The sequence below is a fragment of the Vitis vinifera genome, chromosome 4, assembly GCF_030704535.1.
Source record: "Vitis vinifera cultivar Pinot Noir 40024 chromosome 4, ASM3070453v1".
NCBI lineage: Eukaryota > Viridiplantae > Streptophyta > Magnoliopsida > Vitales > Vitaceae > Vitis > Vitis vinifera.
Window position 1 is genome coordinate 17,103,061 of NC_081808.1, and position 27,641 is coordinate 17,130,701.

Below are 27,641 nucleotides of genomic sequence, written 5' to 3' on the forward strand. Positions count from 1 at the left end.
TTCCAACTTTTATTAAATAATTCCTGAAATTATATAATTGATTGTTGGAAAGATTATAAATTTTTGTGTTGTATGGGATTATTTTATTGGCATGTCTTCATAAATTTATTTATTTATTTATTTTATTCACCTAATTTATGGGTGGGGTACCGAAAAGGTGACTTCAGAACATAGCATGTCCCCATATGGAATGTGTGGTCCACATTTGTGGGTGGGGTACCGAAAAGGTAAATTCAGAACAAAGCATTTCCCCGTATGGAAATATATATGCTTCATGTGTAAGAAATGTAGCGACAAGGGAAAAAAAACCATAGAACAAATGGAGACCAAAAGCATTAGTCAAGCCACTTCCTCAAAGTTCGGCCCCGGCGTCGACTTCTCGGCACTGCCGGAAGGTTGCATAGCCGGTATTCTGGCATGGACAAGTCCTCGCGACGCCTGCAGGATGTCAGTGGTCTCGCCTGAGTTCCTGTCGGCGGCGGAGTCCGACGCTTTGTGGCAAACGTTTCTACCAGACGATTATCAGGAGATGATCGGCGGATCTTCGGAGTCTTCGGCTCGGCTGGATTTCTCCTCCAAGAAGGAGCTCTTCTTCCGACTCTGCAATTCTCCTCTCTTGATCGACGGGGGTAAAAAGGTAAATTCGCAGTCCGCTGTTTATCCCTTCTTTTTCTTGTATTCTGCAAAATAATATAAATTTTCGGATTTATAATCCGATTTTTTTTTATAAGTGATAGAAATAGATTTTTTTTTTTTTTTAATTTTGCAAATATTTATATTTTAATTTTATGATTTTTTTTTTCTGTATAAAATATCAGTTTTCTAATTCTTTTTCGGGAGGTAGAATTGATACTCTGTATTATTAGAAAATCGAAATTTGCAAGCATTTTGTTCATATTTGTGGCATCTTTTCTTATTTTCCTTGTTTGAAAGAAATCTTACTCATTATATTCAATAGAGTTTTGGTTGGACAAAGAAAGCGGGAAGAAATGTTACATGTTAGCTGGAAGGGAGCTAACGATTATATGGAGTAGCACTCCAATGTATTGGACATGGGATTCTCTGTGTCTTCTCTTCATCATTTCTTTTATTCTCTCTTAACTTATTCTACGGAAACAAACAGATTTAGCGAGGTGGCGAATCTAAAACTTGTGTGGTGGCTTGAAATCAACGGAAAGATGAATACTTGCATCTTGTCGCCAAGGACAAACTATGTGGTCTATCTTGTATTCCAAAGGAATGAGAGATTTCATGGATTTGAAGGCAATCCTATAGAGGCATCAGTTGGAATTGTTGGTGGCGAAACTACTACTTGGATCCGGAACATGATACCAACCCCAACTCGGCTCGATTAGATGGGTGGTACGAAGTTGAATTAGGTGAATTCTACAATGAAGGAAGAGATGGCGAGGAACTCGAGATGAGTATTATGGAGGTGAAAACAGGCAATGCCAAGTATGGGCTCTTGATTGAAGGGATTGAGATCAGGCCTAAATTTTGTTCTTAGATGTTTTTGTGTAGGTGGCAAATTCTGTGCCTTAATTTGCAATGTTATTGAGTCAGGAGGGCTAATTCCTGTAGTTAATATTACTAAACCATTGTTCTAGAGCAGGATTATATGATATATTATGGTAGCTTCTCGATATGATGATCCAAACTAATTCGGATGAAAAAAATGTTATTTGATTAAAAGGGTCATTCAAAACCCAATTTTGCAATCCTTTTATGGTCATATTTTGATAAAAATACTCTCATTTAAAAAAAATAAATAAATAACAATTTTTCTATAACTACATGTAATTACTTGAAATAGTTAAGGCTGTATATGTTAAAAATTGGTAATTTTTCAAACAAAAATAGGAAAGATTTTAAATTTACAAATAGGAAGATTATTTCATCTTTTTTAACCAATTAATTCAAAAAAAAAAGTTGGAAAGATCACTTCAAATGAGATTTGGTTGATATTTAGCATTTTGTAGGTTTTCTATAACATTCTGAATGTAATTAGATTTATTTATTATTAAATGGGTTTCGTAGTGCAAGGTGTTCAGTTTATTATGGCCTTATCACCTTTAGTTCTTGTATATAATTGATGAAAATCAATAATATTTCTTATGGTATTCTTTTTTTGTGTTTTTTTTTTCTATTTTTTCCTTTTAAAGAAAAAAGAAAATGAAAATGAAAGAATTATACAAAAAAAATGTATATATTTAGAGCTTGTGTTTGTTGTATAATTTAAAAATAGTTTTTTGTTTTTAAAAACAAAAAATTATTTTTTAAAATTTCTAACAGTGTTTGATTGTTATTCTCTAGAAATAATTTTAAAAAACGAAGTAAAATAGAGAATAATTTTTAGAGAATAAGTACGGGTTGTTTTCACCAATTTTTAAAAATTAAATTTAAAATATTGGTCATTTTCGTCTTATTTTTTGAAACTTGTTTTTAAAAATTATTTTAAATTTAAAGAATAAAAAACAAGTTTTAGCAAACACGATCAAATGGGTCATAGATATTTAAAGATTTTAGAAAACCTCAATTTGATAATATGGTTATCATGCAATTCAATATATCTCTTTTACACTTCATTTTTATTTTTTAAAATGATCAGAAACATGATTATTAGATTTATTTTCCAATTATAAGTTTAGAAATAATTAGTGCTTCACAATGAATCTAAAAGGTTTTTTAATTAAAAGAAACTATCTACCTTCAAGCTTTTTTTTAATTAAGGAAAGCTTTTAAAAAAAATGATATTTGATAGAATCATTTAATAAGTGACTGTGCACGAATCATTTCAAGTAATTTTTCATGTTTTCAAAAGTAATTCTTAAAATAAATTTTCATATTTATTTTATATAAACCAAAAATTGTTGAGACACGAGGAAGGAGAGGTAAAAGGAGAAGGGAGTGGAACTAAGGAATGGCAACGGGGCGGGTTCGGGACGGGTCGCCCCCATCCCAACCCCGCCCCGTTTATTAAAAATAATTCTCATCCCCGTCCCGTTTAAAAAATTAAACGGGGCGGGGCGGGGCGGGTATGGGAAATTCTCAAACCCGCCCCGTCCCGCCCCGTTTAGCCTCCTTTTTTTTCTTTTTTTCTTTTTTTTAAAATTTGCTTTTAAAATTTTTAATTACATTAAAATAAATATATTTATAAATAATAAAATTATTATATTTTTTATAACTTATTTTATTAATTTTTTTATTATTATCTATATATTAAAAATAGTAAAATAAAATTAATTTTAAAATTTAAATTAAATTAAATTTTAAAATTGATTTTATATGTAAACGGGGCGGGGCAATACCCGAACCCGCCCCGGGTTTAAAAAAAAAATCTCATATCCGTTAAAAACCTGTTTATTAAATTTCAACCCCATCCCATTAGGGGCGGGGCGGGGCGGGTACCCGAAAAAACCCGTCCCATTGCCATCCCTAAGTGGAAGGTCACGATTCTTCCCTTAACCGGTTAAGTTGATTTTGTTTTACGAATTTAAAATGGATGGCCAAGATGTAATCTTTCGACATCCAATGGTTTAAATAATTTTCGGTACGGTACCGGAGGATGTACCGTAGAATTTTCCATATTATTTCATGTATGCTTCGTGTGTAAGAAATATAGCAGCAAGTCAAAAAGCCCAGAGCAGAGAGAACAAATGGAGACTGAAAGCATTATTCAAGCCAATTCTTCAAAGTTCGGCGCCGGCGTCGACTTCTCGGCACTGCCGGAAGATTGCATAGCCGGTATTCTGGCACGGACAAGTATTCGCGACGCCTGCAGGATGTCGACGGTTTCGCCTGAGTTCCTGTCGGCAGCTGAGTCCGACGCTTTGTGGGAAACGTTTCTACCAGCCGATTATCGGGAGATCATCGGCAGATCGTCGGAGTCTTCCGCTCGGCAGGATTTCTCCTCTAAGAAGGAGCTCTTCTTCCGACTCTGCAATTCTCCTCTCTTGATCGACGGGGGTAAAAAGGTAAATACGCGGTCCAATATATTTCTTCCTTTTTTTTCGTTTATTTTGCAAAATAATAGAAATTTTCTGAATTTCCTCTTTGCATTTATTCATATTATTAGAATGATTAATCCTTTTTTTTTTTTTTTGTAAGTAACGAAAACCTCGATTGGTGGGTACGAACATCGAAAAATATGGTCCTAGTAAATGAAACATATTTTATTTCTAATCCCATCATTAATCATACCCATAATTTACCTTCTACTAGTTATGACGATAAGATCAGCACAAAGATTTGGGTGCTTCTTGACCATGAAAGGTTTTAACCTCTTTAATTTTACAAATATTTATATTTTACTTTATTTTTTTTTTTTTTGGTATAAATATCAATTTTTTAATTTATTATTAGTATTTTAATTATTATTAGTATTTCAATTTTTTTGGTATAAATAGAGTTTTTGGTTGGACAAAGAAAGTGGAAAGAAATGTTACATGATAGCAGCAAGGGAACTAACAATTATATGGAGTGAGACTCCTAGGTATTGGACATGGATCTCTCCACCACAGTCTCGGTATTTCTCTTTATCCCTCTCTTTGTCTTTTCTCTTCCCATTTTCTTTTATTCTCTCTTAACTTGATCAAAACAAACAGATTCACAGAGGTGGCCAATCTAAAAATTGTGTGGTGGTTTGTCATCAAGGGAAAGATGAATACTTGCATGTTATCACCATGCACAAACTATGCCGCCTATCTAATCTTTCAAAGGAATGACATATTTGATGGATTTGAAGACAATCCCATAGAGTCGTCAATTGGAGTTACTGGTGGCGAAACTGCTAAAAAAGTAATTTACTTGGATCCAGAACATGATATTAGCCCCAACCCGACTCGAATAGATGGGTGGTATGAAGTTGAATTAGGCGAATTCTTCAACGAAGGAAGAGAGAGTGTGGAACTCGAGATGAGTATCATGGAGGTGAACACATTTATTGGGAAGTCTGGACTCTTGATTGAAGGGATTGAGATCAGGCCTAAATTTTGCTCTTAGATGTTTTTGTTTTCTTGTGTTAAGTTACAAATCTTGTGCCTTAATTTGTAATGTTATTGGATCAGGATGACTAATACCTCTTGAACATGTGTCATTAATATTACTAAATAATTGTTCTAGGCAAATTTAACTCGTATATTCGGTAGCTTCCTTTTGAGTAAATTAATTCGGATCAATACGATGATCCAAACTAATTTAGCAAAAAAAAAAAAAGGTTGGAATAGTCTTATTTATATATTTATGATCTCATATTGACATCATGGTCCAATCACAATTTAACCAACAATTCAATTAGTGACGCATGATGGATTTGGTGATCAACTTTAGTTTAAAATTGCGCATTTATACAAAACTCTAACATTAATTAATTGCTTCTTGTTCATCCTCTCCTTCTTTCATTCTTCATCTCTTCTATTTCTTTTTCAAACCCAAATTTCATCTTTCTCCGTCACATTAACAAAGATAAAACCAAAGAAAAATAAAATGAAGAGGAGCAACATGATAGATAGTAGGGGTGGCAATCCATGTTGATAGGTTATGCTTGTATCATATCAAAACTCAAGTACTTGACTAAATAATTCAATCCAAACACAATATAAATAACAATCGGATTAAAAATATAAATCCTAATACCACTTAATTATTAAATAGGTAATATCAATATTTTCATAACCAAACCGATCATTGAATCGGAGAAGTTACCAGTTCACAGTTCAATGGTCAAACTAGTAGTTGAACTATAGTCAAATCAATAACATTATAAATATATAATTTATATTTTATTAAAATTAAAATTAATTTTTAAAAATAAAAAATATGTTATAATTTAAGTAATGAATGCCACCATATTATTAATTATAATAAATGTTAATTAAATATTATTTATGACTTCCATTAATATTCATTAATGGGATTATTAATGAAAGTCATTTGGAAAACCTATAAAAAGGTTTCTCATCCCCTACAATATGTATCCTTGAGTAAGAAAGAAATCCCTCCCTTTCTCTCATTCTCTTTGTCTTTCATTCTCTCAACTTTCTTCTTTAATTACTTCCCCTCATAATATATATTGTTAAAGTAATATATAATTTATCTCTACTTTGAATTGCGTTGCATTTATTCTCGTTTTACAACACGTTATCAATATGAATTACTTTAAAGGTAATTCTTGTATCTTAAACTTGAAGTTATTTATATAGAATAAAATTTTACATATTTATATTACTATTGATTTTGTTAGATTACATATTGTTCAAATTTATAAGCAAATTATTTGATTTTGTTTATAATAAAAAGTTATACTAATGCTATCAACTTATTATAATTTATTATGATAGTATTATTTTGTCATCTATCTGAAGTTATTTGATAATGTTGAATCTCATAAAACTTGAATATGTGTCACTTGACATTTCGGGAAAAAACTATCTATCTTAAATCTTTGATGTTGAAAGACATCTTGATGCAATAAATCTTGGAGTTACGATCAAAGAAGGAAATCAAATATCCCTGTAGGATTGCACAAAAACATTGATTTTCCTTCGCCATCATCTCCATGAAGGTTTAAAAAATGAGTATCATATGGTAAAGGACCCTTTTACTCTATGGAGTAATTTGAAGGAAAAATATGACTACCAGAAAACTATGATTCTCCCAAAAGCTCGATATGATTGGATGCACTTGAGCTTGTAGGATTTTAAAAGCCGTTAGTGAATATAACTCCGCACTTTTCAAAATCAGCTCTCAATTAAAGCTATGTGGAGAAAAAAAAAATCATAGAAGAAGACAAGTTAGAAAAAACTTTTATTACCTTTCATGCCTCGAATGTGCTCCTACAGCAACAATATCGAGAGCTTAGATTTACAAAATATTTTGAATTAATATCATGTTTTCTTGTTGTTGAACAAAATAATGAGTTTTTGATGAGAAATCTCCAGTCTCATCCAACTGGATCTGAACCATTCCTTAAAGTGAATGCAATATTGTCCCAAACTTGCGGTCGTGGATGAGGACGAGGACAAGGACGTGGTCGTGGAAGGAATCCCTGATACCATGGTTATTATGGTAATAATTCCTCAAATTCTCATAAAAGGAAAGCCTCATTGCACCACCAAAAGTGGAATAATACTGAGGGCAAAACAAGAAAATGTAAAGTGTTTACAAGATAAACCTCTTAAGAACCATGAGAATAATTGTTATAAACGTGGTATGAAGGGACATTAGTCGTGTACTTGTTGTACACCCAAACATTTGGTTAACCTTTACCAAGCATCAATAAAAGCAAAAGGAAGAGAGATAGATGAACTTTATTGATGGTGATGGATTGGACCTAACCTAGTATAACATTGATTTCTTTGGAGGTCCTAGTGAAAAAATAGATTATTTAATAAATGATGAGAATGCTAACTTGATTTATGTTACTTTATGTATCAAATAATATATTACGATGTCTTATATTTATATCTGATTATTACATTTTCTTTTATATTGTTATTTACATCATGCTTTGTTTTTTTAATATTAGTGGTATCTAAAATCCACGTGTTATTTGGTCTCAAGATGAATGAGGATGATATACGTCTCACAGACTATACAACCACACACACAATTCTTCGAGATAAAAGATACTTCCTTGAATTAATATTAATAAAAGCTAATGTAAGTACCATATTTGGTACTACAAGCTTAGTCGAAGGTTTTGGAATAACAAATATAATGTTACCAAATGGAACTAAATTCCATATAAATGATGTTTTATATTCTAGCAAATCCAAAAGAAATTTGCTCAATTTTAAAGATATCCGTATAAATGGATATCATACTGAAACTATGAATGAAGATAATGTAGAATATCTTTGCATTACTTTCATTATATCTTACCAAAAGCTTATAATGGAACAACTTTCGGCTTTCTCCTTTAGATTGTATCATACAACTATAAAGCCTATTGAATCATATGTTGTCATGAACTAGAAGTTCAATGACCCAAAAGTTTTTGTCTTTTGGCATGACAAGCTAGGTCACCCAGGGTCTTCAATAATGCGTCGAATAATCGAGCACTCACATGGGCATCCACTAAAGAATTAGAAGATTCTTTTACCTAATGAATACTCATGTGTTGCTTGCTTACAAGGTAAATTGATAGTCAGACCATCTTTTACTAAAGTCATATCTAAGTCATCAGTCTTTTTAGAAAGAATACATGGGGACATATGTGGGTCTATCCATCCATCATGTGAACCATTTCATTATTTTATGATCTTAATAGATGTTTCTACTAGGTGGTCACATGTTTGTTATTTTCTACATGTAATGTTGCCTTTGCTAGGTTTTTTTCACAAATGATCAAATTATGAGCACAATTTCCAAATTATCCAATTAAAACAATACGTCTTAATAAAGCCGGCGAATTTACTTCTCAAACAGTCATTAACTACTGCATGTCAGTAGGAATAAATATTGAGCATCCTGTTGCTCATACTCATACCCAAAATGGTTTAGCAAAATCATTTATTAAACGTCTCCAATTAATAGCTCGACCATTACTAATGAAAACCAAGTTATCTACTTCTACCTGGGCACATGCAATTATGCATGTTGTAGTTTTAATCCATATTCAACCTACAACTTACCATAAATACACCCCTTCACAACTTGTACTTGAAAATCAACCAAATATCTCTCACTTACGGATCTTTGGTTGTGCAGTATCTGTACCAATTGCACCTACACAACGCACTAAAATGGGTCCCCAACGAAGACTTGAGATTTATGTAGGTTTTGATTCTTCATCTATCATAAAATATCTTGAACCTTTGACAAGCAATGTTTTTACAACCCGCTTTGCGGACTGTCATTTTAATGAGAGTGTTTTCTCGTCATTAGGGGGAGAAAAGTCGATTCCTAAATTCCAGTGAGAAATTACTTGGAACACATTTATTATGACCCATCTTGATCCTTGTACAAATTAATGTGAACTAGAAGTTCAAAATATCATTCTTGCAAAATCTTGCAAATCAATTACCAGATGTATTCATTGATACAAAAAAAGTGACAAAGTCACATATCCCGGCTACAAATACTCCAACATTGATTGATGTCCCTATAGGACAGTTAACAAATGAACTTAAGATACACATAAAATGTGGTAGGCTTGTCGACTCAAATGATGTAACTCTCTAGAAGAGGAAAACGCAAGAAAAACTTGACACTATAGAAGAGGCCATCAAAATGATTGATCAGAGTAAAATTGATAAATCTACAGCCTCAAAAAAGGCACAAATAATGTAGAAAACCCCTTAAAAGGCACATATTGAACAAAAAGCCCTTGAAGAGGCACTTATTGAACAAGAAAGCCCTAAAGAGGCACAGGTACCTGAAAATTATGAAATCTCAGTAAGTTATGTACACACGAAAGAAAAATGGGATCGAAATAATATTATTATTAATAATATTTTCGCTTTCCAAGTGACCTATGATATCATAAGAATTTATGAAGATCCTGAACCACGAAATATGAAATAATATCGACATAGAAATGATTGGCTGAAATGGAAAGAAGTTATGCAGGCAAAGTTAAACTCATTAATAAAACGAGAAGTTTTTGGACCTGTAGTCCAAACACCTAAAGATGTAAAGCTTGTTGGATACAAATGGGTATTTGTACTAAAACACAATGAAAATAATGAGATCATAAGATATAAAGCGTGATTAGTAGCACAAGGCTTCTAAAAAAGACTTGATATTGACTACGAGGAAACATACTCTCCTATCATGGACGCAGTCACATTTCATTTCTTAATTAGTTTAACAATCTCATAAAGACTAGATATGCATCTCATGGATGTTATACAACATATTTATACGAATCCATGGATAATGATATATACATTAAAATCCCTAAAGGATTTAAATTGCTTGAAGCAAATAGTACAAAGCCTCGTAGCATGTACTCAATCAAGTTACAATGATCCTTGTATGGATTAAAGCAATCCCGACGCATGTAGTACAATTGTCTTAGCGAATACTTGCTAAAAGAAGGTTATGTGAATAACCTTATATGTCTATGCATCTTCATTAAGAAATCAGAAACCGGATTTGTAATTATTGCAGTGTATGTTAATGAATTAAATCTTGTTGGAACTCCTAAAGATCTCACAAGAACAACAAATTACTTGAAATTAAGGAATTTGAGATGAAATATCTTGGAAAAACAAAATTTTGTCTCGGCTTGCAGATCGAGCATTTTCCAAATGGAGTTTTAGTACATCAATTAACATACATTAAGAAAGTTTTGAAGCTTTTTTATATGGATAAAGCGCATCATTTAAGTTCTCTAATGATTGTCCAATCACTTGATGTGAAAAATGACTCACTTCATCCTTGCAAAAAAAGATGAAGAATTACTTGGTCTTGAAGTACCATATCTTAGTGTTATTGGTGCACTTATGTATCTTGCAAATTATACATGTCCAGACATTGCTTTTTTTGTCAATTTATTAGCAAGATATAGTTCTACTCCAACTCGAAGACATTGAAATTGTATCAAACATATATTACGTTATATTCGTAGAACTATTGATATGAATCTATTTTACTCAAGGGAATCAAAACAACAATTGCTTTAATATGCAGATGTTGAATACATTTCAGATCCACATAAAGGCAGGTCACAAATAGAGTATGTGTTTAATTTCCATGGTACTACTATTTCATGGAGATCTGTTAAACAAACAATGGTGGTCACATCATCAAATCATTCAGAAATATTTGCAATTCATGAAGCAAGTTGTGAATGTATATGGCTAAGATCTATGATCCAGCAATTCGAGAATCATGTGGACTCTTCTCTATTAAGGTGACCCAACAATATTATTTGAAGATAATATTGTATGCATTGCACATATAACAAAAAGTTATAGTAAAGGAGATAGAACTAAACACATTTCACAAAAAAATCTTTTATACATATGAACTCCAGAAGAATGGTAAAATTAATGTTCAACAAATACGCTCAAGTGATAATTTAGCAAATTTATTCATAAAGTCATTATCAACCCCAACAGTCAAGAAGTTAATACACAATATTGGAATATGTCAACTCAAGAATATCAACATGAGGGGAGTATGCTTGTAAAAAAGTGTTAGTGTACTGTACTCTTTTTCCCTTCGTCTAGGTTTTGTCTTATTGAGTTTTACTGACAAGGTTTTTAACGAGAGGGTCCTAGCATACCAAGAGCAACTTAAAGAATATTGTACTATTTTTCCTTCGCTAGGTTTTTCCCGTATGATTTTTTACTAGCAAGGTTTTAATGAGGCATATTCTTCTGATGTGTGGACATCCAAGGGAGAGTGTTATAATTGAAGTAACGAATGCCACCACATTATTAATTATAATAAATGTTAAGTAAATATTATTTATGACTTCCATTAATATTCATTAATGGGAATATTAATGGAAGCCATTTGGAAAGCCTATAAGGCTTCCTATCCCCTGTAATATGTATCCTTGAGTAAAAAAAAAATTCTCCCTTTCACTCATTCTCTCAACTCTCTTATCTGATTCATTCCCCCATTATATATATTGTTAAAATAATATATAATTCAATCTCTACTTTGAATTGTGTTGCATTTATACTCGTTTTACAACAAAATATATATAATTAATATTTTTAATAATATTTTATTTTTAAAATTTGATATGTGAAATTAAATTATAAAGATAAATATAAATATATTAATATGTTAAATAGAATAATTAAATATTTAAATACGAAGATATATTTAAGATGAAAAAAATTATAATATTTAAGTGTATTTATGTATTTTATAATTTAAAATTTTAAAAATTATTATATTAATTAATTATAATATTTTCATACTTTTTATTAATAATTACTATGAAAATAAACTTGTATGTAAATAACTAAATATTTATATGACAGGAGTTTTGAAAAGTGCGTTACAATAATATATGTCAAATGGGTGGCCTACCACAGCAGTTTCCTACTCCACTTGTGAATGGCGGGTCATAGGCTCCTAGCCGGTAGGTAAGCCACCTGATGGTGATGGGCTGAGGCAGTCAACCCAACTTTGGGCCGCATGGAAGGTAAGCCCATTATCATTTTGGTCAAATGATACTTGATAATAAGAACCCTAAATCATACTTTTATTTGTTTTCCTTTTAGTCGAAGCATCCTAGCCTTGGCGATTAAGCAACTCAATTCATTTTATAAATGCTTCACACACGTTTACAAGTGAAAAACCTGAGAGAAGAGAAAACAAATGGAGAGTGAAAGCACTGTTCAAGCTACTTCTTCAAACTTCACCGTCGGCATCGAATTCTCGGCACTGCCGGAAGGTTGCATCGCCGGTATTCTGGCATGGACCAGTCCTCGCGACGTCTGCAGGATGTCCGCGGTTTCGCTAGAGTTCCTGTCGGCGGCGGAATCTGACGCTTTGTGGGAGACGTTTCTGCCGGCCGATTATCGGGAGATCATCGGCCTATCGTCGGAGTCTTCGTCTCACCTCAGTATCTCCTCCAAGAAGGAGGTCTTCTTCCGACTCTGCAATTCTCCTCTCCTGATCGACGGGGGTAAAAAGGTAATTTTCGTCCACATTAAGTTTTTGAAATGTTTGGTTGAAAGGATGAAATCTCCGAATCGTCGATCTAACCCTCTTCAAATAAAAGGTTATTTTTATAAGGAAATAATAAAAATATTTTTATTAAAATAAAATATAATAATAATTATCAAAAGTGGAAAAATCAATTTCTTTTAGTAATATTTTTAATTTTGCAAATATTTTATTTTACGTTATTGTTTTAATATAAAATTCAATTTTTCTTATTTCCTTTTTGGTATATAGTATTCATACTTTTAACTGAAAATTCTCTTATTATTTTATTAATTAATAAAATAGATTATCTCTATTTTTACCAACAAATTTATTCAGCTGAAAATTCTCTTATTATTTTAGTAATTAATAAAATAGATTATCTCTATTTTTACAAATATTTATGTACTTTTAATGATATATTTTAATTTTAAATATTTATTATTATTATTATTATTTGAAATATTTAGATAGAAGCATTTTATTTCTATTACATGAAGAAATCTTATTGTAGTTATTATATTAAATAGAGTCTCTGGTTGGATAAGAAGAGTGGAAAGAAATGTTACATGCTAGCCGCAAGGGACCTAACAATTACTTGGAGCGACACTCCTATGTATTGGACGTGGATCTCCCTACCACACTCTCGGTTGTTCTCTTTATCCTGCTTTTTGGTTTTTCTTTTTCCCCACACCTTTCATTCTCTCTAACTTATTCCTTCAATTCATATGAAATTAGGTTCATTGAGGTGGCCAATCTAAATCAAGTTTGTTGGCTTGAAATCAAAGGGAAAATAAATACCGGCATGTTATCCTCAATGACAAATTATGTCGTCTTCCTTGTCTTCCAAAGGAATGACAGATTTTATGGACTTAAAAACGTTCCTGTAGAATCATCGGTTGGAATGATTGGTGGGGTCACTACCAAAAGGGTAATTTACTTGGATGCCCCTCAGGTTGAGAGTTCTAATCATCCCGATCATGATTTTGGGGAGAGATTTCTGCAGTATGAGAATGTGATAAGCTCGATGACCGGCAACCCCGACCCGGCTTCACTAAAGAAGAGGATAGATGGGTGGTATGAAGTTGAATTAGGTGAATTCTTCAGCGGAGAAGGAAAAGGTAAGGAACTTGAAATTAGTGTCATGGAGGTGAAATCAGGTAATTGGAAGTCCGGCCTCTTAATTGAAGGAATTGAAATCCGACCTAAATTTTGTTCATAGATGTTTTTGTTTTGTTCATCTATAAATTAGAAATTTACTTTCATGTTAATATATATATACATGAGATTTGGTACTATTTTTTTTTAAGACAACGAAAACCATTGATAAGAGTAATTTGTAATGTTCATGGGAGACTATGTTTGGTTCTCAGGAAGTATTAAGAAAAAAAATGATTGAGAAAAATTATTTTTTTTTATGTTTGGTTTTATTATGAAAATAATGAATAAAGTTAAATATAATTAAAATTATTAAAAAATTTGTATATTTTAAAATTATTTAATTTATATATAAAAGAATTAAATTCATGACAAAAATTTGAAATAATATATAAAAATAATTTATTAACTCTAAATTTTTTTTTCATTTTTTCTTCTACTTATTTTATTTAATTTCTTTTAAGCTTTTTAAGAACCAAATATGACCTAATATTTCAAAAAAAAAAAATTGTAAATAAGAAAGAAGAAGGTATGTAATATTAAAAAGAAATAGAAAAACCTAATTTGACAATATGATATATCATTCAATGTATCCTTTTTCACACACCATTTTTATTTCTCAATTAATATATAAAGGATTTTGACTTTGAAAATAAAATTTTAAATTGGTTAAATGGATTAAAATGATATTATTAAGTTAATGAGTTGGTATGGTGTTCAATCATTCTTATAGGATTATTAAATAATTAGTATTTGAATTGATTAAATTTTTAGTATTTTTTTTATCTCCATACCACATGCACACACTATATATAACCAATTATCTTTAATTTTCTTGAATTTAATTCACTAAAATCAATAATACTTCATAAGTAATGCTTGTTCATTAAGAAATTACATAAAAGAAAAGAAAAGAAAAGAAAAGATAAGAGTATTATCATATGATATTAAAAATTTTAAGAAAAAAAATCAATTTCGGTCATACACATCAAGATTTTATTTATGAACCATAGATATCTAAATGCAAATGCCTCTTTTAGCGAAAGAGACACCACAAGCCACAATAAAGATTAATTAATCAATTTAACAAAATGCTAAAAAAGAAGTTAAAGAAAAGGAGTTGGGTCCCTTTCTAGGTGGGAGATCAATTCTCAAGAATGAATGATAGGATTGGGCGAAAATGCCACTTAAAAGGATTGACTCATGGAGGGAAGAGACTCATGGAGGGAAGAGACTAAAATAAAATCTAGCGATTGCAAAAGATTTGATTTTTATTGGGTCGATAATGTTCAAAGGAAAGTTTGAACTTAAAAACTTATATCTTGAATGAGACTTCTTATTTTTATTGGGTCGACAATGTTGAAAGGAAAGTTTGAACTTGAAAACTTATATCTTGACCTAGACTTCTTAAATAGGCAAAATAAACTGACATCCTAAATTCGATTGTCCTCCATGTTAAGACCCATGAATTTAACTTGAAGGCTTCTATCTAAAATTTTTGACAAAAAATTTTAAACTAATCTTTTAAACTAAGAATTTTTATTAAGAGTTATTGTAAATTAGTAAAATTAGTTTTACAAAAAATGTTAGAAATATAGTTTCTAAGAATATGTTTGTTTTGTTGTATTTTTATTATTTATTTTTAAATTTTATTTTCACCTCTTATTTTTATTTTTATCTTGAATTTTCAAAGTACATTTTTACATCACGTATAAAACATGGTAGGTGGGAGTGTTGGAATCCAAAAGAGAGTAGATAAGATCTTTGATTGGTGATGAGAAAAACAATATCAATTGCTTTGATCGAAGCTACCAAAAGAGGGGGAAAAACAATATCAATTGTTTTAATTGAGATTACAAGAAGAAAATTTGAATACGAAAGAGGGAGAGAGAGAAAATATCAAGGAAAAAAAATCTATGGATGGGTGGATGAGAAAGCAAAAAATTTTGGGAATTGAGAAGTCAATTGACAGCCCATATGAAAACGAAAGATTTTAGATTTTTGCGTTGGCAGGCCATCTTGGAGCCAATTTGGTCCACTAAGAGCGCCTCTTTGGTTGGATTTTGTCTTTGCATCAATGGAATTCATGGGTTCCATTCAAGTGGATCATCCTCCAGTCTCCACACCATACATTTAATACCTCGTTTACTCGTCTTTTCTCTCATTAAAGTGATAAGCATTAAGAGAGTCGAGTATAAGGTGGTGTTTGTTTTTTTGGTTGAATAAAAAAAGTCAAAATATGTGACTTTTTCTATTCACCTCAAAGTTACCTGTTAACATCATTCAACATCACTAAAGTGAACTTGTTATCAATATGTTTAATTTAGTTATGTTAAATGATATTAATAGGTTATTTTTAGTTGAATATAAAAAGCTAAATATTTTGATTTTTTCTATTCAGCCAAAAAATAAACACCACCTAAGATTTTTATGTCCAATATTTTTATTATTTTGTGTACTATATCATTCTAGTTGTATTTATGCTTGATATTAGATTTATGTCATGCTATGTGGACAGGCTTCATTCTAAAATATTTTTAAGCGATTGCCAAATATGGAAACAATGTGAATTAAATATGTATAGCTAATATTAATAATAAGTATAATTTTGATAACTTTTTTCTTAATTAAATTGATATTTCTTATAATTACTTTTTTCATAAACAAATTCATTTTAGTTAATATACTTTAGTTTAATTTTTTTATTAATAAAAAATTTATAATAAGTCATGAAAAAGTAAAAAAAAATAAACAATCTAAATTTTCAAAGGAAATTATTTTCGATAATTAAAAAAATAAATAATAAAACAATATAATATTTGATTTTTTTTAAATGAAAAAAAATAACATATTAGTTTTTTACTTTTATTTTTATTTTTTAATACTTAATATAAATAAAACATTATAAAAACAAATAGTTTAATACTTAACACTATTTAATTTTTATTTTTATTTAAAATTAAGTTAAAAAATAAACCACCTAAAACATTTAGTAAAACTTAATACTTATTACTTAATGACTTAAATTGATTTTAAGTTAAATTATATTTAAAGTTATTGACTTAAAACTTATCACTTAATTATTACTTTAAATATCAAGGTTATTTGATAAAATTAATATAAAAATTATTCTAAATCATTAAATGTACATATTTATCCTCATAAATTATAATTAATAAACAAAAAAGTTGAGTAATAATGGAAACCATGGAGTAGTACAAGAGATATTCTTAGGATAATTAGGATAAATGGAAAAAATAAAATAAAATAAAAATATGAGCTTAATAATAAGTTAATTATTTTTATTTATCATTTAAAATTGTTTTTTTTACTTTAAATCATACTATTAAATTATTTTACTAAACATACTTAATTTACCTAATAACTTAAATTAAGTTATTAAGAAACACATAGGTAAAATATTTAATTAGCTTAAAAAGATATTAGATGTGGTATTTAAAAAAAAAACAAGTAATTTGATAAATTAATAATATATTAATTAATAAATTTTCCTTGATGCAAGCTACTAATTTATGAAAGAGTAGCACTAGTAATGTTAGATAATAAAAGAATGAGTAGTGATAACGGTATTACATATAAATATTTTGATTCATTTCCATAATTTATCATCAATAAAAATAATATTTTAATTTATATTTGTAGTAAGTCTAGCTGTAGTATTGATTTGAAAAAAGAAATATTAATTAAATAGTGCCACGTGTTATTATTTTATATCTTATATATTCTGAAGGATAATCATGAATTTTATCCCTTTTTAATCAGTTACCACTTAGGTTTATGCGAGAGTGGGAGATGGATCCTCGTCTTCGACCTTATATTATTCGATCTGGATTTTATGGTGTATATCGTATTGGACACATTACACTAGATTGGGGATTGATCACTAGTCTAGTTGAGAGATGGCGTCCTGAGACACACACATTTCACTTACCTGTTGGGGAGATGACCATTACTTTACAGGATGTTACCGTCATATTAGGTCTTCGTATTCATGGGCTTCCCATCACTGGCACATGTGATATAGATTGGTCATTGCTATGTTATGAACTTTTAAGAGTGACTCCCCCTACATCTGAGATTAAAGGACCAGCGATATCGACACGATGACTATGTCACCAGTTCTCTCATCCACCAGTTGATTTAGATGATGCCACATTAGCGCAGTATGCACGGGCTTTCATATTAGGACTCATAGGTTCAGCGCTATTTACAGACAAGAAGGGTACTCACATACATATGTGTTATCTCCCACTTCTTAGAGACTTGACTCAAACATCTATGTATAGTTGGGGTAGTGCAGTATTAGCACACCTATATAGGGAGTTGTGTCGAGCGAGTTTGGATGGTGCCACCGATATTGCTGGATGTGTGACACTATTACAGGTATAATTAATTATTCACATTAGATTGAAATTTCTAGTTGTTTGAAGTTTATAATTTAAGTAAAATTTTAATGTTACATTTTTTTGCAGTTATGGTCTTGGGAGAGACTCCACCTGGGTCGACCCGATTTCGGTCGACCACCAGCCCCTCCAGCAGCCCAGCATTTAGAGCATGATGCAGTCGATGATTTACCAGCTGAGCATTTAGAGTAGGGATTACAGGATGAGGCATTGTTACACGAGGGTTTACTAGCTGATCCGTTAGGATGTAGGTGGAAAGTACCTTTATCATGGGCTCAAAACCCATCATGTGTGTTGACATTTTATCGAGACCAATTAGATGCACAGACCCATGACCAGGTACATATAAGATCTAATGTGCTATTGTTAACCATATAAACGTTAACTTTATTAATTTCAAATGTTGATTTTAACAGGTTTTATGGGAGTCTTACATGGGAGACTTAGTTGCCCATCTTCTGGCGATATCTCTAGCAGACCAGGAGATTTGGAGGACGATGTCACCTCTTATCTGCTTTGACATTGTCGAGTGGCATCGACCGGAGCGAGTGTTGCGACAGTTTGGCCTCCAACAAGGGATACCTCTATCTTGTTCCATAGAGCAACACCTCCATTCCGTGGATAGGCGAGGACGACATAAGTATGATTGGGAGGCATTTCATGCATAGTATATTACCTTATGGGCTAGTCGTGCGGAGCGTATTGTGATGACACCACCTATGGTGGGTGCTATGCAGTTTCCTGATCCATATATGGAGTGGTACCGACGTATTACACGACGTTTGATCACACCCCCTCTCCATAGAGATCAGATGAGGTATCATAGTACAACAGCAGCTACTCAGTTGTTGGTAAGATTTTTTTAATTTATAAATGGTTTATTAAATTTTAATTAATTAAAAATCATCTTCGTCTGTTTAACTTTTTTTTTTTTTAATAAATCACTGGTATGGTTGAGATTGCTAGTCGATCTGCTGGGCCTACTTCAGGTGCATTAGGCGACATTCATTGGATTGCTATTGATATTTTGCATGTTATTGGAGAGGACCATCGCATACATTTTGCCCGTTAGTCGCCTACATCATCATACCCATCTATGAGACCACCTGTGTCAGCCACTACAGTTAGGATGCAGCCTATTCGAGGCCGAGGGAGAGATAGTAGGAGAGATGGTGGGCGAGCTGGTCGACAACCTCGTCGATCTATGCATCCACCCGAGACCATGTTAGCATCATCCACATCATCTACCCCATTTGCACCTGAGGTTTCCACACTTCCCCCTTCACCCCTACCATCACCTTCACCTAGACCTTCTCCCTTAGAGCATGTCGTATCAGATACCACTCTACCATCACCTGTATTTCCTCCCACAAACGCCACTATACCTGATGTCACTACACCAGAGACTACCCCACTATCTACTAATCTACCATCACCTCTACCTTGTCTCGAGGAGACCACTACACCACATGTCACCTCACCATCATCACTTATATTTCCTCTCCTCGAGCCCACTATATCAGATGTTATTGCACCAGCTACCACTACAATAGATGTCATTCTTCCATCTCCTATATCACCTCTCTTAGATGTTACCATATCAGATATCACTGTACCTGAGATCGCCCCACCATCTACCACTTTACCATCACCTACACCTCTTCCCATAGAGACTACCGTGCATCATACCCTTACACATGTTACACAGTTAGATGTATGTCCACCTAGGAGACGTCGTGGTCCATGTAGACGTCGAGTCTTGCCTCCATCAGCTCCATCTCAACCTATACATACCGAGACATGGCAGATTGCACAGATAGATTCCACAGAGATGTCTCTTTATCATAGGCATCCGCAGAGAAAGAGGAAGACCCCATCATGTGGCACTCATTGAGGACTGGTTTTTAGTTTTTGTGTTTATTTTCATTTGCATTATATTGTTAACTTTTTTTTTTATTATTATGAACAAATTATTATATATTTAAATGAAAATATGATCAATTTTAAACTTAAATTGAACTTATATATATATAGCAATTCGACAATCTAAAAATTTGTAACTAATTAGTTACAACAACACTATATCAATATAGAAAAAATAATGCATTAAAACTAATTTACAATCTTAACCTCCAATCAAAATAATTCTTAAAAATTTAAACATTCGCATGATTTAAAATTTGAACTTAAAAAAATTGGTTTTAGGTTTAAATTTAAAGTTATGATCACCAACTACTATTTTGACTATTTAAAAAAAAATCAAAAATCATAATTACCAGTTACAGTTTTATGATGTAAATACCCTCATGAATAAGACACACATCACATTGAAAATTATTTTGAGAATAAAATTAATTTATGAATTTTTTGTTTTAAAGAAATCATTTTTGTCCAAAACTCCCGTTAAAACCCAATAAGGAACATTTTTCTTATTCTCAATGAATTTACAAAAATGTTCTAAAAGCATTTTCATTTATTTACCAAAACAATTAAACTAAATGGTGAATTGATTGGAAAAACATAGGTATTTTCTTTCTACAATTTTATATTTTAAGAAGTGGAAAAACAAATTCTATTAGCTTGGCATTTTAAGTTTAAAATTTTAAGTCTTTCCATTCCATTCCATTTTGATCCCATTTTGAAGGAAAAAATTGGAGAAAATAAAATTATTTTTGTTGTATTTAAGTAATTTTCCAATTATTTACCCACTTGAAGTCATATTATGTTTTGTACAAATGCATAATTGGCTTTAATTTTTGTACAAAGTTACAAAATAATATAATATTCTTCATTATGAGGGCATAAAATAGTATATTTTTAACTAATTATATTTATATTGAGTATAGTGTCAAATATTTTAATAAAACTAAACCAAAATATTTTTATATCAAATTAAAGACATCAATTATTTAATTTCATATATTATTATTCTTTAAATAATGAGATCAATTAAAGTTAAATATTTTTATTAAACCACTCACATATTTTTAGTCAATCTAAAATCAAAATAATATAATATTTTTATTTAAATAAATTAAAGTTAAATATTTTTATTAAATCACTCACATATTTTTAGTCTATCTAAAATCAAAATAGTATAATATTTTTATTTAAATATTTTTATATCAAATTAAAGACATCAATTATTTAATTTCATATATTATTATTCTTTAAATAATAAGATCAATTAAAGTTAAATATTTTTATTAAACCACTCACATATTTTTAGTCAATCTAAAATCAAAATAATATAATATTTTTATTTAAATAAATTAAATTTAAATATTTTTATTAAATCACTCACATATTTTTAGTCTGTCTAAAATCAAAATAATATAATATTTTTATTTAAATATTTTTATATTAAATTAAAGACATCAATTATTTAATTTCATATATTATTATTCTTTAAATAATGAGATCAATTAAAGTTAAATATTTTTATTAAACCACTCACATATTTTTAGTCAATCTAAAATCAAAATAATATAATATTTTTATTTAAATAAATTAAAGTTAAATATTTTTATTAAATCACTCATATTTTTAGTCTATCTAAAATCAAAATAATATAATATTTTTATTTAAATAAATTAAAGTTAAATATTTTAATCAAGCAATATAATTATTTATATATATAAATTTAAAGTTGAAGCCGTAGTTGGTGACTACGACTTTGACTGTTTTTAAAATAGTCAAAGTCGTAGTCACCAACTATGGTTTTAACTTTAATTCTAAAATCGTAGTTGGTGACTACTGCTTTGACTATTTTAAAAACAGTCAAAGCCGTAGTCACTAACCATGGTTTCAACAAAATCGTGGTTGGTGACTACGGTTTTGAATGTTTTTAAAAAATAAAACCGTAATTGGTAACTACGGTTTTATGATGTGGCATCCTATGTGGCACAAACGCATTAGATTGGGCATTATTTTCACATTAGGTTTACTTTATGGATTTTTTTTAAAAGTGTAGCATCTTGGGTCAAAGCTCTACCACTTATCCCATCATTTTATCCTTCGTCCTCTACTCGACATTTGGCCCAATGTACGGGCGCCCTCAACCGCCCAGCAAAGCCCTATATATTAAGAAAAGAGGTTTTCCTATGGAAGAACAGAAAGATTGCAGTGAAATTAGATCGGAGCAAATGGAAGAAAGCACGGGGAAATCTAGGTTCACTTCCTTGCCCTTAGAGTGTGTTACCGAGATCATCTCTCGGACGAGCCCTCCCGACGCCTCTAGGATGTCGGTGGTGTCCACGGATCTGCGTTTCGCCGCGGATTCCGACGCCGTTTGGGAGGGGTTCCTGCCGAAGGACTTCCAAAGCATCATCGCCGGCGCTGCTGGGTCGTCGCGGGCGGAGGTACAGTCGAAGAAGGAGCTGTACTTGCGCCTCTCCGACGAGCCTATCCTCATCGAAGGTGGCCTTAAGGTTAGACTTTTTAGGTGTGAGAAAGTTAAACTATCGTTTTAGGCTTTGGCATCTCATCTCTTTCATCAGGGTAGTAGGTGACAGCTTCAATGGTGAAAAGTAAAAGTTGTCTCATAATAATGTATCATATATGGTAATATATATGATAAATGCATATTCACAATGTTGAATTACATAATATAATGTTACATATAATTAATTTAAATTTGTAATAATGATTATTAACCCGTTAGGGCAAATGTTGGGATGTGTACAGTCTTGGGTTCGGTCCCTAATACCGGTTGAATACCTTGGATTGTCCGATGCTGGTTGTGGCAGACACAGGCAGCACCCTAAGGTTTTGGTCCCAATGGAAATTTTGAAGGGTTTGGTTTGACCATGGACGGTTCGTCAATTAAAAATAAAATAAAATAATGATTATTAGATGTGCAAAATTTTAATGTTAGAATGAGAAGGGTAATGCTTTATCTTTCTTTTAAGTTATTTTAGTTTACTCCCATTAATAAGATTGACTACAAAGTGAACTTAATAATTTTATTATGAGAAAAATAGTACAACTTTTACTAGATTATGAGCATCATAATAAGTTATGATACATGGAATTGATGTGGTTTAGAGGTTGTTATTTGATTTTTTTTTTTATTACTTTTTTTAGGATCCTTGATGATACAATTGATTTTAAGGTTATTTGGGTTGTTCAGTCTATGTTTGTTATCTTATTTATCATTTTCTAGATTAATAGTATAATTAAGTTTAACCTATAAAACATAGTATATTAATTATAATTAAGTTAAATTCTTGTGCTATACATTTAAATAATGAGAAAATTAAGTGTTTGTTGGAATCTATTTTTTGTTTTTCTTTTTTTTTTTTTTAAAAAAAAGTAGTAATAATTTATATATAAAATATGGATTTACCTTATATCTTTAAAAATTGTTTTAAATTTTTTTAAAATTTGAGATGATAATTTTAAATAGTTTTTAAAAGTCATTATCTTTTTAAGCTAAACCTTGAAGAGTTCGTGCACTTTACATAAAAGTTATTATCATGTTCTGTTCTTAAAAACGAAAAATAAGAAGTGTATCCAAACAACAAATCAAATATTTTGTTTAGACTTTCAACCTTAGGTATGCTATTTCTAATTATCCTAAATTTATTAATGTAAAGATTACCTTTGTATCTCGTGTCTTTTATTTCCTATATATTATTGAGATGACAATATCAATACATTATAATATTATAGTAAACAAATATAAGCTCAATAACAATACTTTTTGCACTTTGTCTTGTCCTTGTTCTATAAAATGGAATCCTCACTATATGGTTGACATTAAACAGAGTTTTTCAATAGAGAAACGTAGTGGGAAGAAATGTTACATGATAGCTGCAAGAGCTCTTACAATAGAATGGGGTGATACACCTATGTATTGGAAATGGATTTCTCTACCACAGTCCAGGTTTGCTCACTTAGTTGTCATGCTCTCTTTTAATTTTTTTTTTCAATGATTTTTATAATCCCCTCACCCCATTTTCTTTTCTATGATAAATAGGTTCAAAGAGGTGGCAGAACTCATCAGTGTATGTTGGTTTGAAATTCGTGGTAGGATAAATACTTGTTTGTTATGCTTGAAGACAAACTATGCAGCTTATCTTGTATTCAATTCTACAACAGAAACCTATGGATTTGAATACCATCCTGTGGAAGTTTCAATAGGAATTATTGGGGGCAGAATATCTACTCAATCTGTGTATCTAAATCCTAGTAAAACGCAGACGCGACGATTTCCAGTTGTACCAAGGCGTATTGGGCGTTTTAATCGTGGTTTAACTCAATTGATGGGGTTGCAAGCTTCCGTGCCTGCAGGTGGTAATTGTCAACATCCAAAGAAAAGAGAAGATGGGTGGTTAGAGATTGAATTAGGTGAGTTTTTTAATGAGGGAGGAGATGAAGAGTTAGAGATGAGTGTCTTAGAAGTGAAAGCTGGTAATTGGAAGTGTGGCTTGATCATTCAAGGGATTGAAATTAGGCCAAAGGATCGAGCATAATACCCTCATGGACATTAAATGTTGCTTGGATCAAAGATCTAAGTCCTAGAAGGGTATGCTCATCAGGTGTCTTGCATATCTAGGGTGTAGGTTCCTCAATCATCTCAAAATGAATGCAGTTATAGTCTCATTGGTCAGTTGCTTAGTAGCCTCAAGCTCCTTCATGGTCACATCAATGTCGCTATTAAAAGTGTACTAAGACAAAAACTCATGCATAAGATCTGCGCAACTCCGGATCCTTGGAGCATCGAGAGGAAGTAACACCATTGCCACCTTTAATTCCATGAGCATGGACTCCTCCGATAGTCCAACCCACAACACCTTTCCACCTCATTGATTATTTTGTCTATGACTTCACCAGCTTCTATATTACCTACACCTGCAATTTATGGTACAAGGGATTCTAGATTGAGAATGAGGCCAGGTAGAGAGGTTGGAGGGATATTCAAGGAAGCTAAGGACGATTGATGGTTGTGTGATGGCATGGGACAATACAGAGGTGATGCCCATTGTTAGTTTGTCTATTAAGTTCAAGATGCCAGATATAGAGAGGTACATGGAGAGAATTGATTGTCCTTAGATTCATCTCAGACTTTACACCACCATGATGAGTGTCCATGGATCAGATGAGGTCCAATTGAGCACCTTATTCCCATTGTCACTGAATGATGCTGTTTAGAGATGGATTGCTTCTCTATGGCCATCCAGGATCTACACTTGAGATGATCTCATGCACAAGTTCCTGCCTTACTATGCTTTTAATAGCGACATTGATGTGATCAAGGGGGAGCTTGAGGCTACTAAGCAACTCTCCAATGGGATTATAGTTGCATTTATTTCAAGATGAATGGCTAAGGTGGTCGAGATGATTGAGTGACCCAAAGAGCTGGAGGATATAGACAATTCTGAGAACCTGCAACTTAGATATGAGGCATCCGATGAGCATACCCTTCCACGACTTTAGATCTTTGGTCCAGGGACATGTAATGTCAAGGAGGGCACCTTCAGAGGACTATGGACAGAGGCTACTTCGTCTAACTTAGATCCTGAGGAAAGAAGGTGATGGGTTCCATGAGAGCCAAGAGGGGGAGGTCAAGGCTGTTAGCTATTACTCCCAGAGGCTCGTTTCTTTTGCCCCAGTTAGGCCAGGACAGCCCATCAGGGCTCGTTTCCTTTACCCACAGAACCCTGAGATTCAACCAACATTACCAGCCTTTCAAGAAGCTCCGAGAGGTGGGACTATTGATTCCGATGGCGCTCACCCTGGCTACTCCCCACCTCGTTCTCCTACACCTTCATATGCATTAGTATTATCCATGTCACCAGACTTGATATATAGCAGGATGGTCGATAATCACTCTGCACCGAATGCGACACCAAATCCTCTCTCTGACTGATTCCATGGATGCAGCTATTCCTCCTTGGCCGAACCTCAACCTGATTGACCTGGATGATTTGGTTGATTCTCATTTTTCATATAATGTCTTAGGACTTCTCTGTTCCAAAATCCATTTATCTGGATGTCATTGATGATAATTATCATGAGCATTTCGTTCTAGGCTTTCACACTGCCCAGGCACCTTCAGATAGGTGGCCATTTATTTTGGCACCAGATTCAATTCATTTGGGTGACCCAGAATCAGGTTTATATATTTATAATATGTGTAAAAAAAAAAAGTAATATGTTATATAAAATTTTAGCTATATATTTTTCACCATTTTTATGTTAATGAAAACTCGTAACCAACTAAAACCGGTTTTTGTGTTTTTAGAGTGTGGTTGGTATTATTTTTATTCCAAGTATTTATAGAATGTGTTTGATAGTAATTGTAAAATGTGTTTATAGTTTTTTTTTAATATTTGAAAATTTTATCTTTTAAATATTAGAAAAGTTAGAAACCTTTTCTAAAATCATTGTTAAACTATTCTTAAAATTTGTTTGACAGTAGTTTTAACCAGCATTTCTAGTCTTTATGATACTTGAAATTTTTTATTATTTAAGTATTCAAAATTTAAAAATGTTTTCTAATATCGGTGCCAATTACATTCTTAGTAGAAATATTTTCTTTAAAAGTGTTTTTAAAAGTTTCTTTAAAAAACATTACAACTCATTTTTTAATATCATAAATGATTTTTCAAAATTTTAAAAATATTTTTTAAACTTAATTAAATACCTAAAATATTTTTAAAAACATTTTTTAGGTTAATCTAAATTTTTTTCAAAAGCACTTTTTAGGTTTAAAACGCCTAATCATATCACTCTCAAATGAACTTTTAATCACATTTTCAAGAAAAAGGAAAAAATAATAGAAATAAAAACTATTTTTAGAAAATAAAAATAGAAAATGAAAACAAAAAAATATTTTCGTGACTAAACACAAGCCTAACTTTCTTCACTACACACGTAGAGGCCTTCTTATACATTGTGGTTGGTTGTTCGAGGCATGAGGTCCCATCAGTTAGTGGTGAAAGTAGAAATTTTTGTTTTAGGGGGCGCCCTACAAGAACAATTATACATATATATATATATAATGGTATTCATTATTATTTAAAAAAAAAAAAAGTAATTTGAAGCATTAGTTATGATAATATATTAAATAAAATAACAAAAATACTGAAAATATTGAAAAATAAATTTAAATTTTATTAAAGAAATTATAAATAGTTCAAAGTATAGGCTTTTACTTAAAAATTATCTATTATGTAGGATAATCTAAATATTACATCATGATTAAAAATAAGTGACTTAATAGTTGGGCTTCAAGGGAATTAAATATTAATATTACCTCAAGAAATATAAGCTTATAATTTAAAATATTTGATTAAAAGTATAAATATTAAAAAAAATTATATATTTATAAATTTTAGTTAAATCATAATATATTATTAGTACTTTATAAGAAGTGTTATTTTTTTCCAATAATATTTAATTATCATTATTATTAGTACTTTAAATTTTAAAATTATA

General features: G+C 31.2%; 3 protein-coding genes across 3 annotated transcripts; all 3 read left to right on the forward strand.

Moving 5' to 3' along the window:
* The first annotated feature begins 286 nt into the window (after positions 1 to 286).
* On the forward strand, positions 287 to 1,643 carry LOC132252650 (F-box protein PP2-B3-like). Its single transcript, XM_059736355.1, has 2 exons — positions 287 to 637; positions 1,124 to 1,643. The coding sequence occupies exons 1-2, from the start codon at positions 320 to 322 to the stop codon at positions 1,127 to 1,129; spliced, it is 324 nt and encodes a 107-aa protein (XP_059592338.1). The 5' UTR covers positions 287 to 319; the 3' UTR covers positions 1,130 to 1,643.
* A 1,960-nt stretch (positions 1,644 to 3,603) lies between these two features.
* LOC100264334 (uncharacterized) lies at positions 3,604 to 13,837 on the forward strand. The gene is made up of 6 exons (XM_059736582.1): positions 3,604 to 3,974; positions 4,407 to 4,525; positions 4,605 to 4,998; positions 12,271 to 12,603; positions 13,146 to 13,264; positions 13,354 to 13,837. The coding sequence occupies exons 1-6, from the start codon at positions 3,657 to 3,659 to the stop codon at positions 13,835 to 13,837; spliced, it is 1,767 nt and encodes a 588-aa protein (XP_059592565.1). The 5' UTR covers positions 3,604 to 3,656.
* Positions 13,838 to 22,206: 8,369 nt separating this feature from the next.
* On the forward strand, positions 22,207 to 26,237 carry LOC100241941 (putative F-box protein PP2-B12). Its single transcript, XM_002270376.4, has 3 exons — positions 22,207 to 22,627; positions 23,966 to 24,084; positions 24,178 to 26,237. The coding sequence occupies exons 1-3, from the start codon at positions 22,241 to 22,243 to the stop codon at positions 24,671 to 24,673; spliced, it is 1,002 nt and encodes a 333-aa protein (XP_002270412.2). The 5' UTR covers positions 22,207 to 22,240; the 3' UTR covers positions 24,674 to 26,237.
* Positions 26,238 to 27,641: the final 1,404 nt, after the last annotated feature.

Excerpts from the sequence above, each read along its gene's own strand:
- LOC132252650 (XM_059736355.1), top strand. The coding sequence starts at position 320 with ATGGAGACCAAAAGCATTAGTCAAGCCACTTCCTCAAAGTTCGGCCCC.
- LOC100264334 (XM_059736582.1), top strand. The coding sequence starts at position 3,657 with ATGGAGACTGAAAGCATTATTCAAGCCAATTCTTCAAAGTTCGGCGCC. Across the intron at positions 4,526-4,604 it reads ATCTCTCCACCACAGTCTCG|ATTCACAGAGGTGGCCAATC; the intron begins GTATTTCTCTTT and ends CAAAACAAACAG. Across the intron at positions 13,265-13,353 it reads ATCTCCCTACCACACTCTCG|GTTCATTGAGGTGGCCAATC; the intron begins GTTGTTCTCTTT and ends ATATGAAATTAG.
- LOC100241941 (XM_002270376.4), top strand. The coding sequence starts at position 22,241 with ATGTACGGGCGCCCTCAACCGCCCAGCAAAGCCCTATATATTAAGAAA. Across the intron at positions 22,628-23,965 it reads TCATCGAAGGTGGCCTTAAG|AGTTTTTCAATAGAGAAACG; the intron begins GTTAGACTTTTT and ends GACATTAAACAG. Across the intron at positions 24,085-24,177 it reads ATTTCTCTACCACAGTCCAG|GTTCAAAGAGGTGGCAGAAC; the intron begins GTTTGCTCACTT and ends TATGATAAATAG.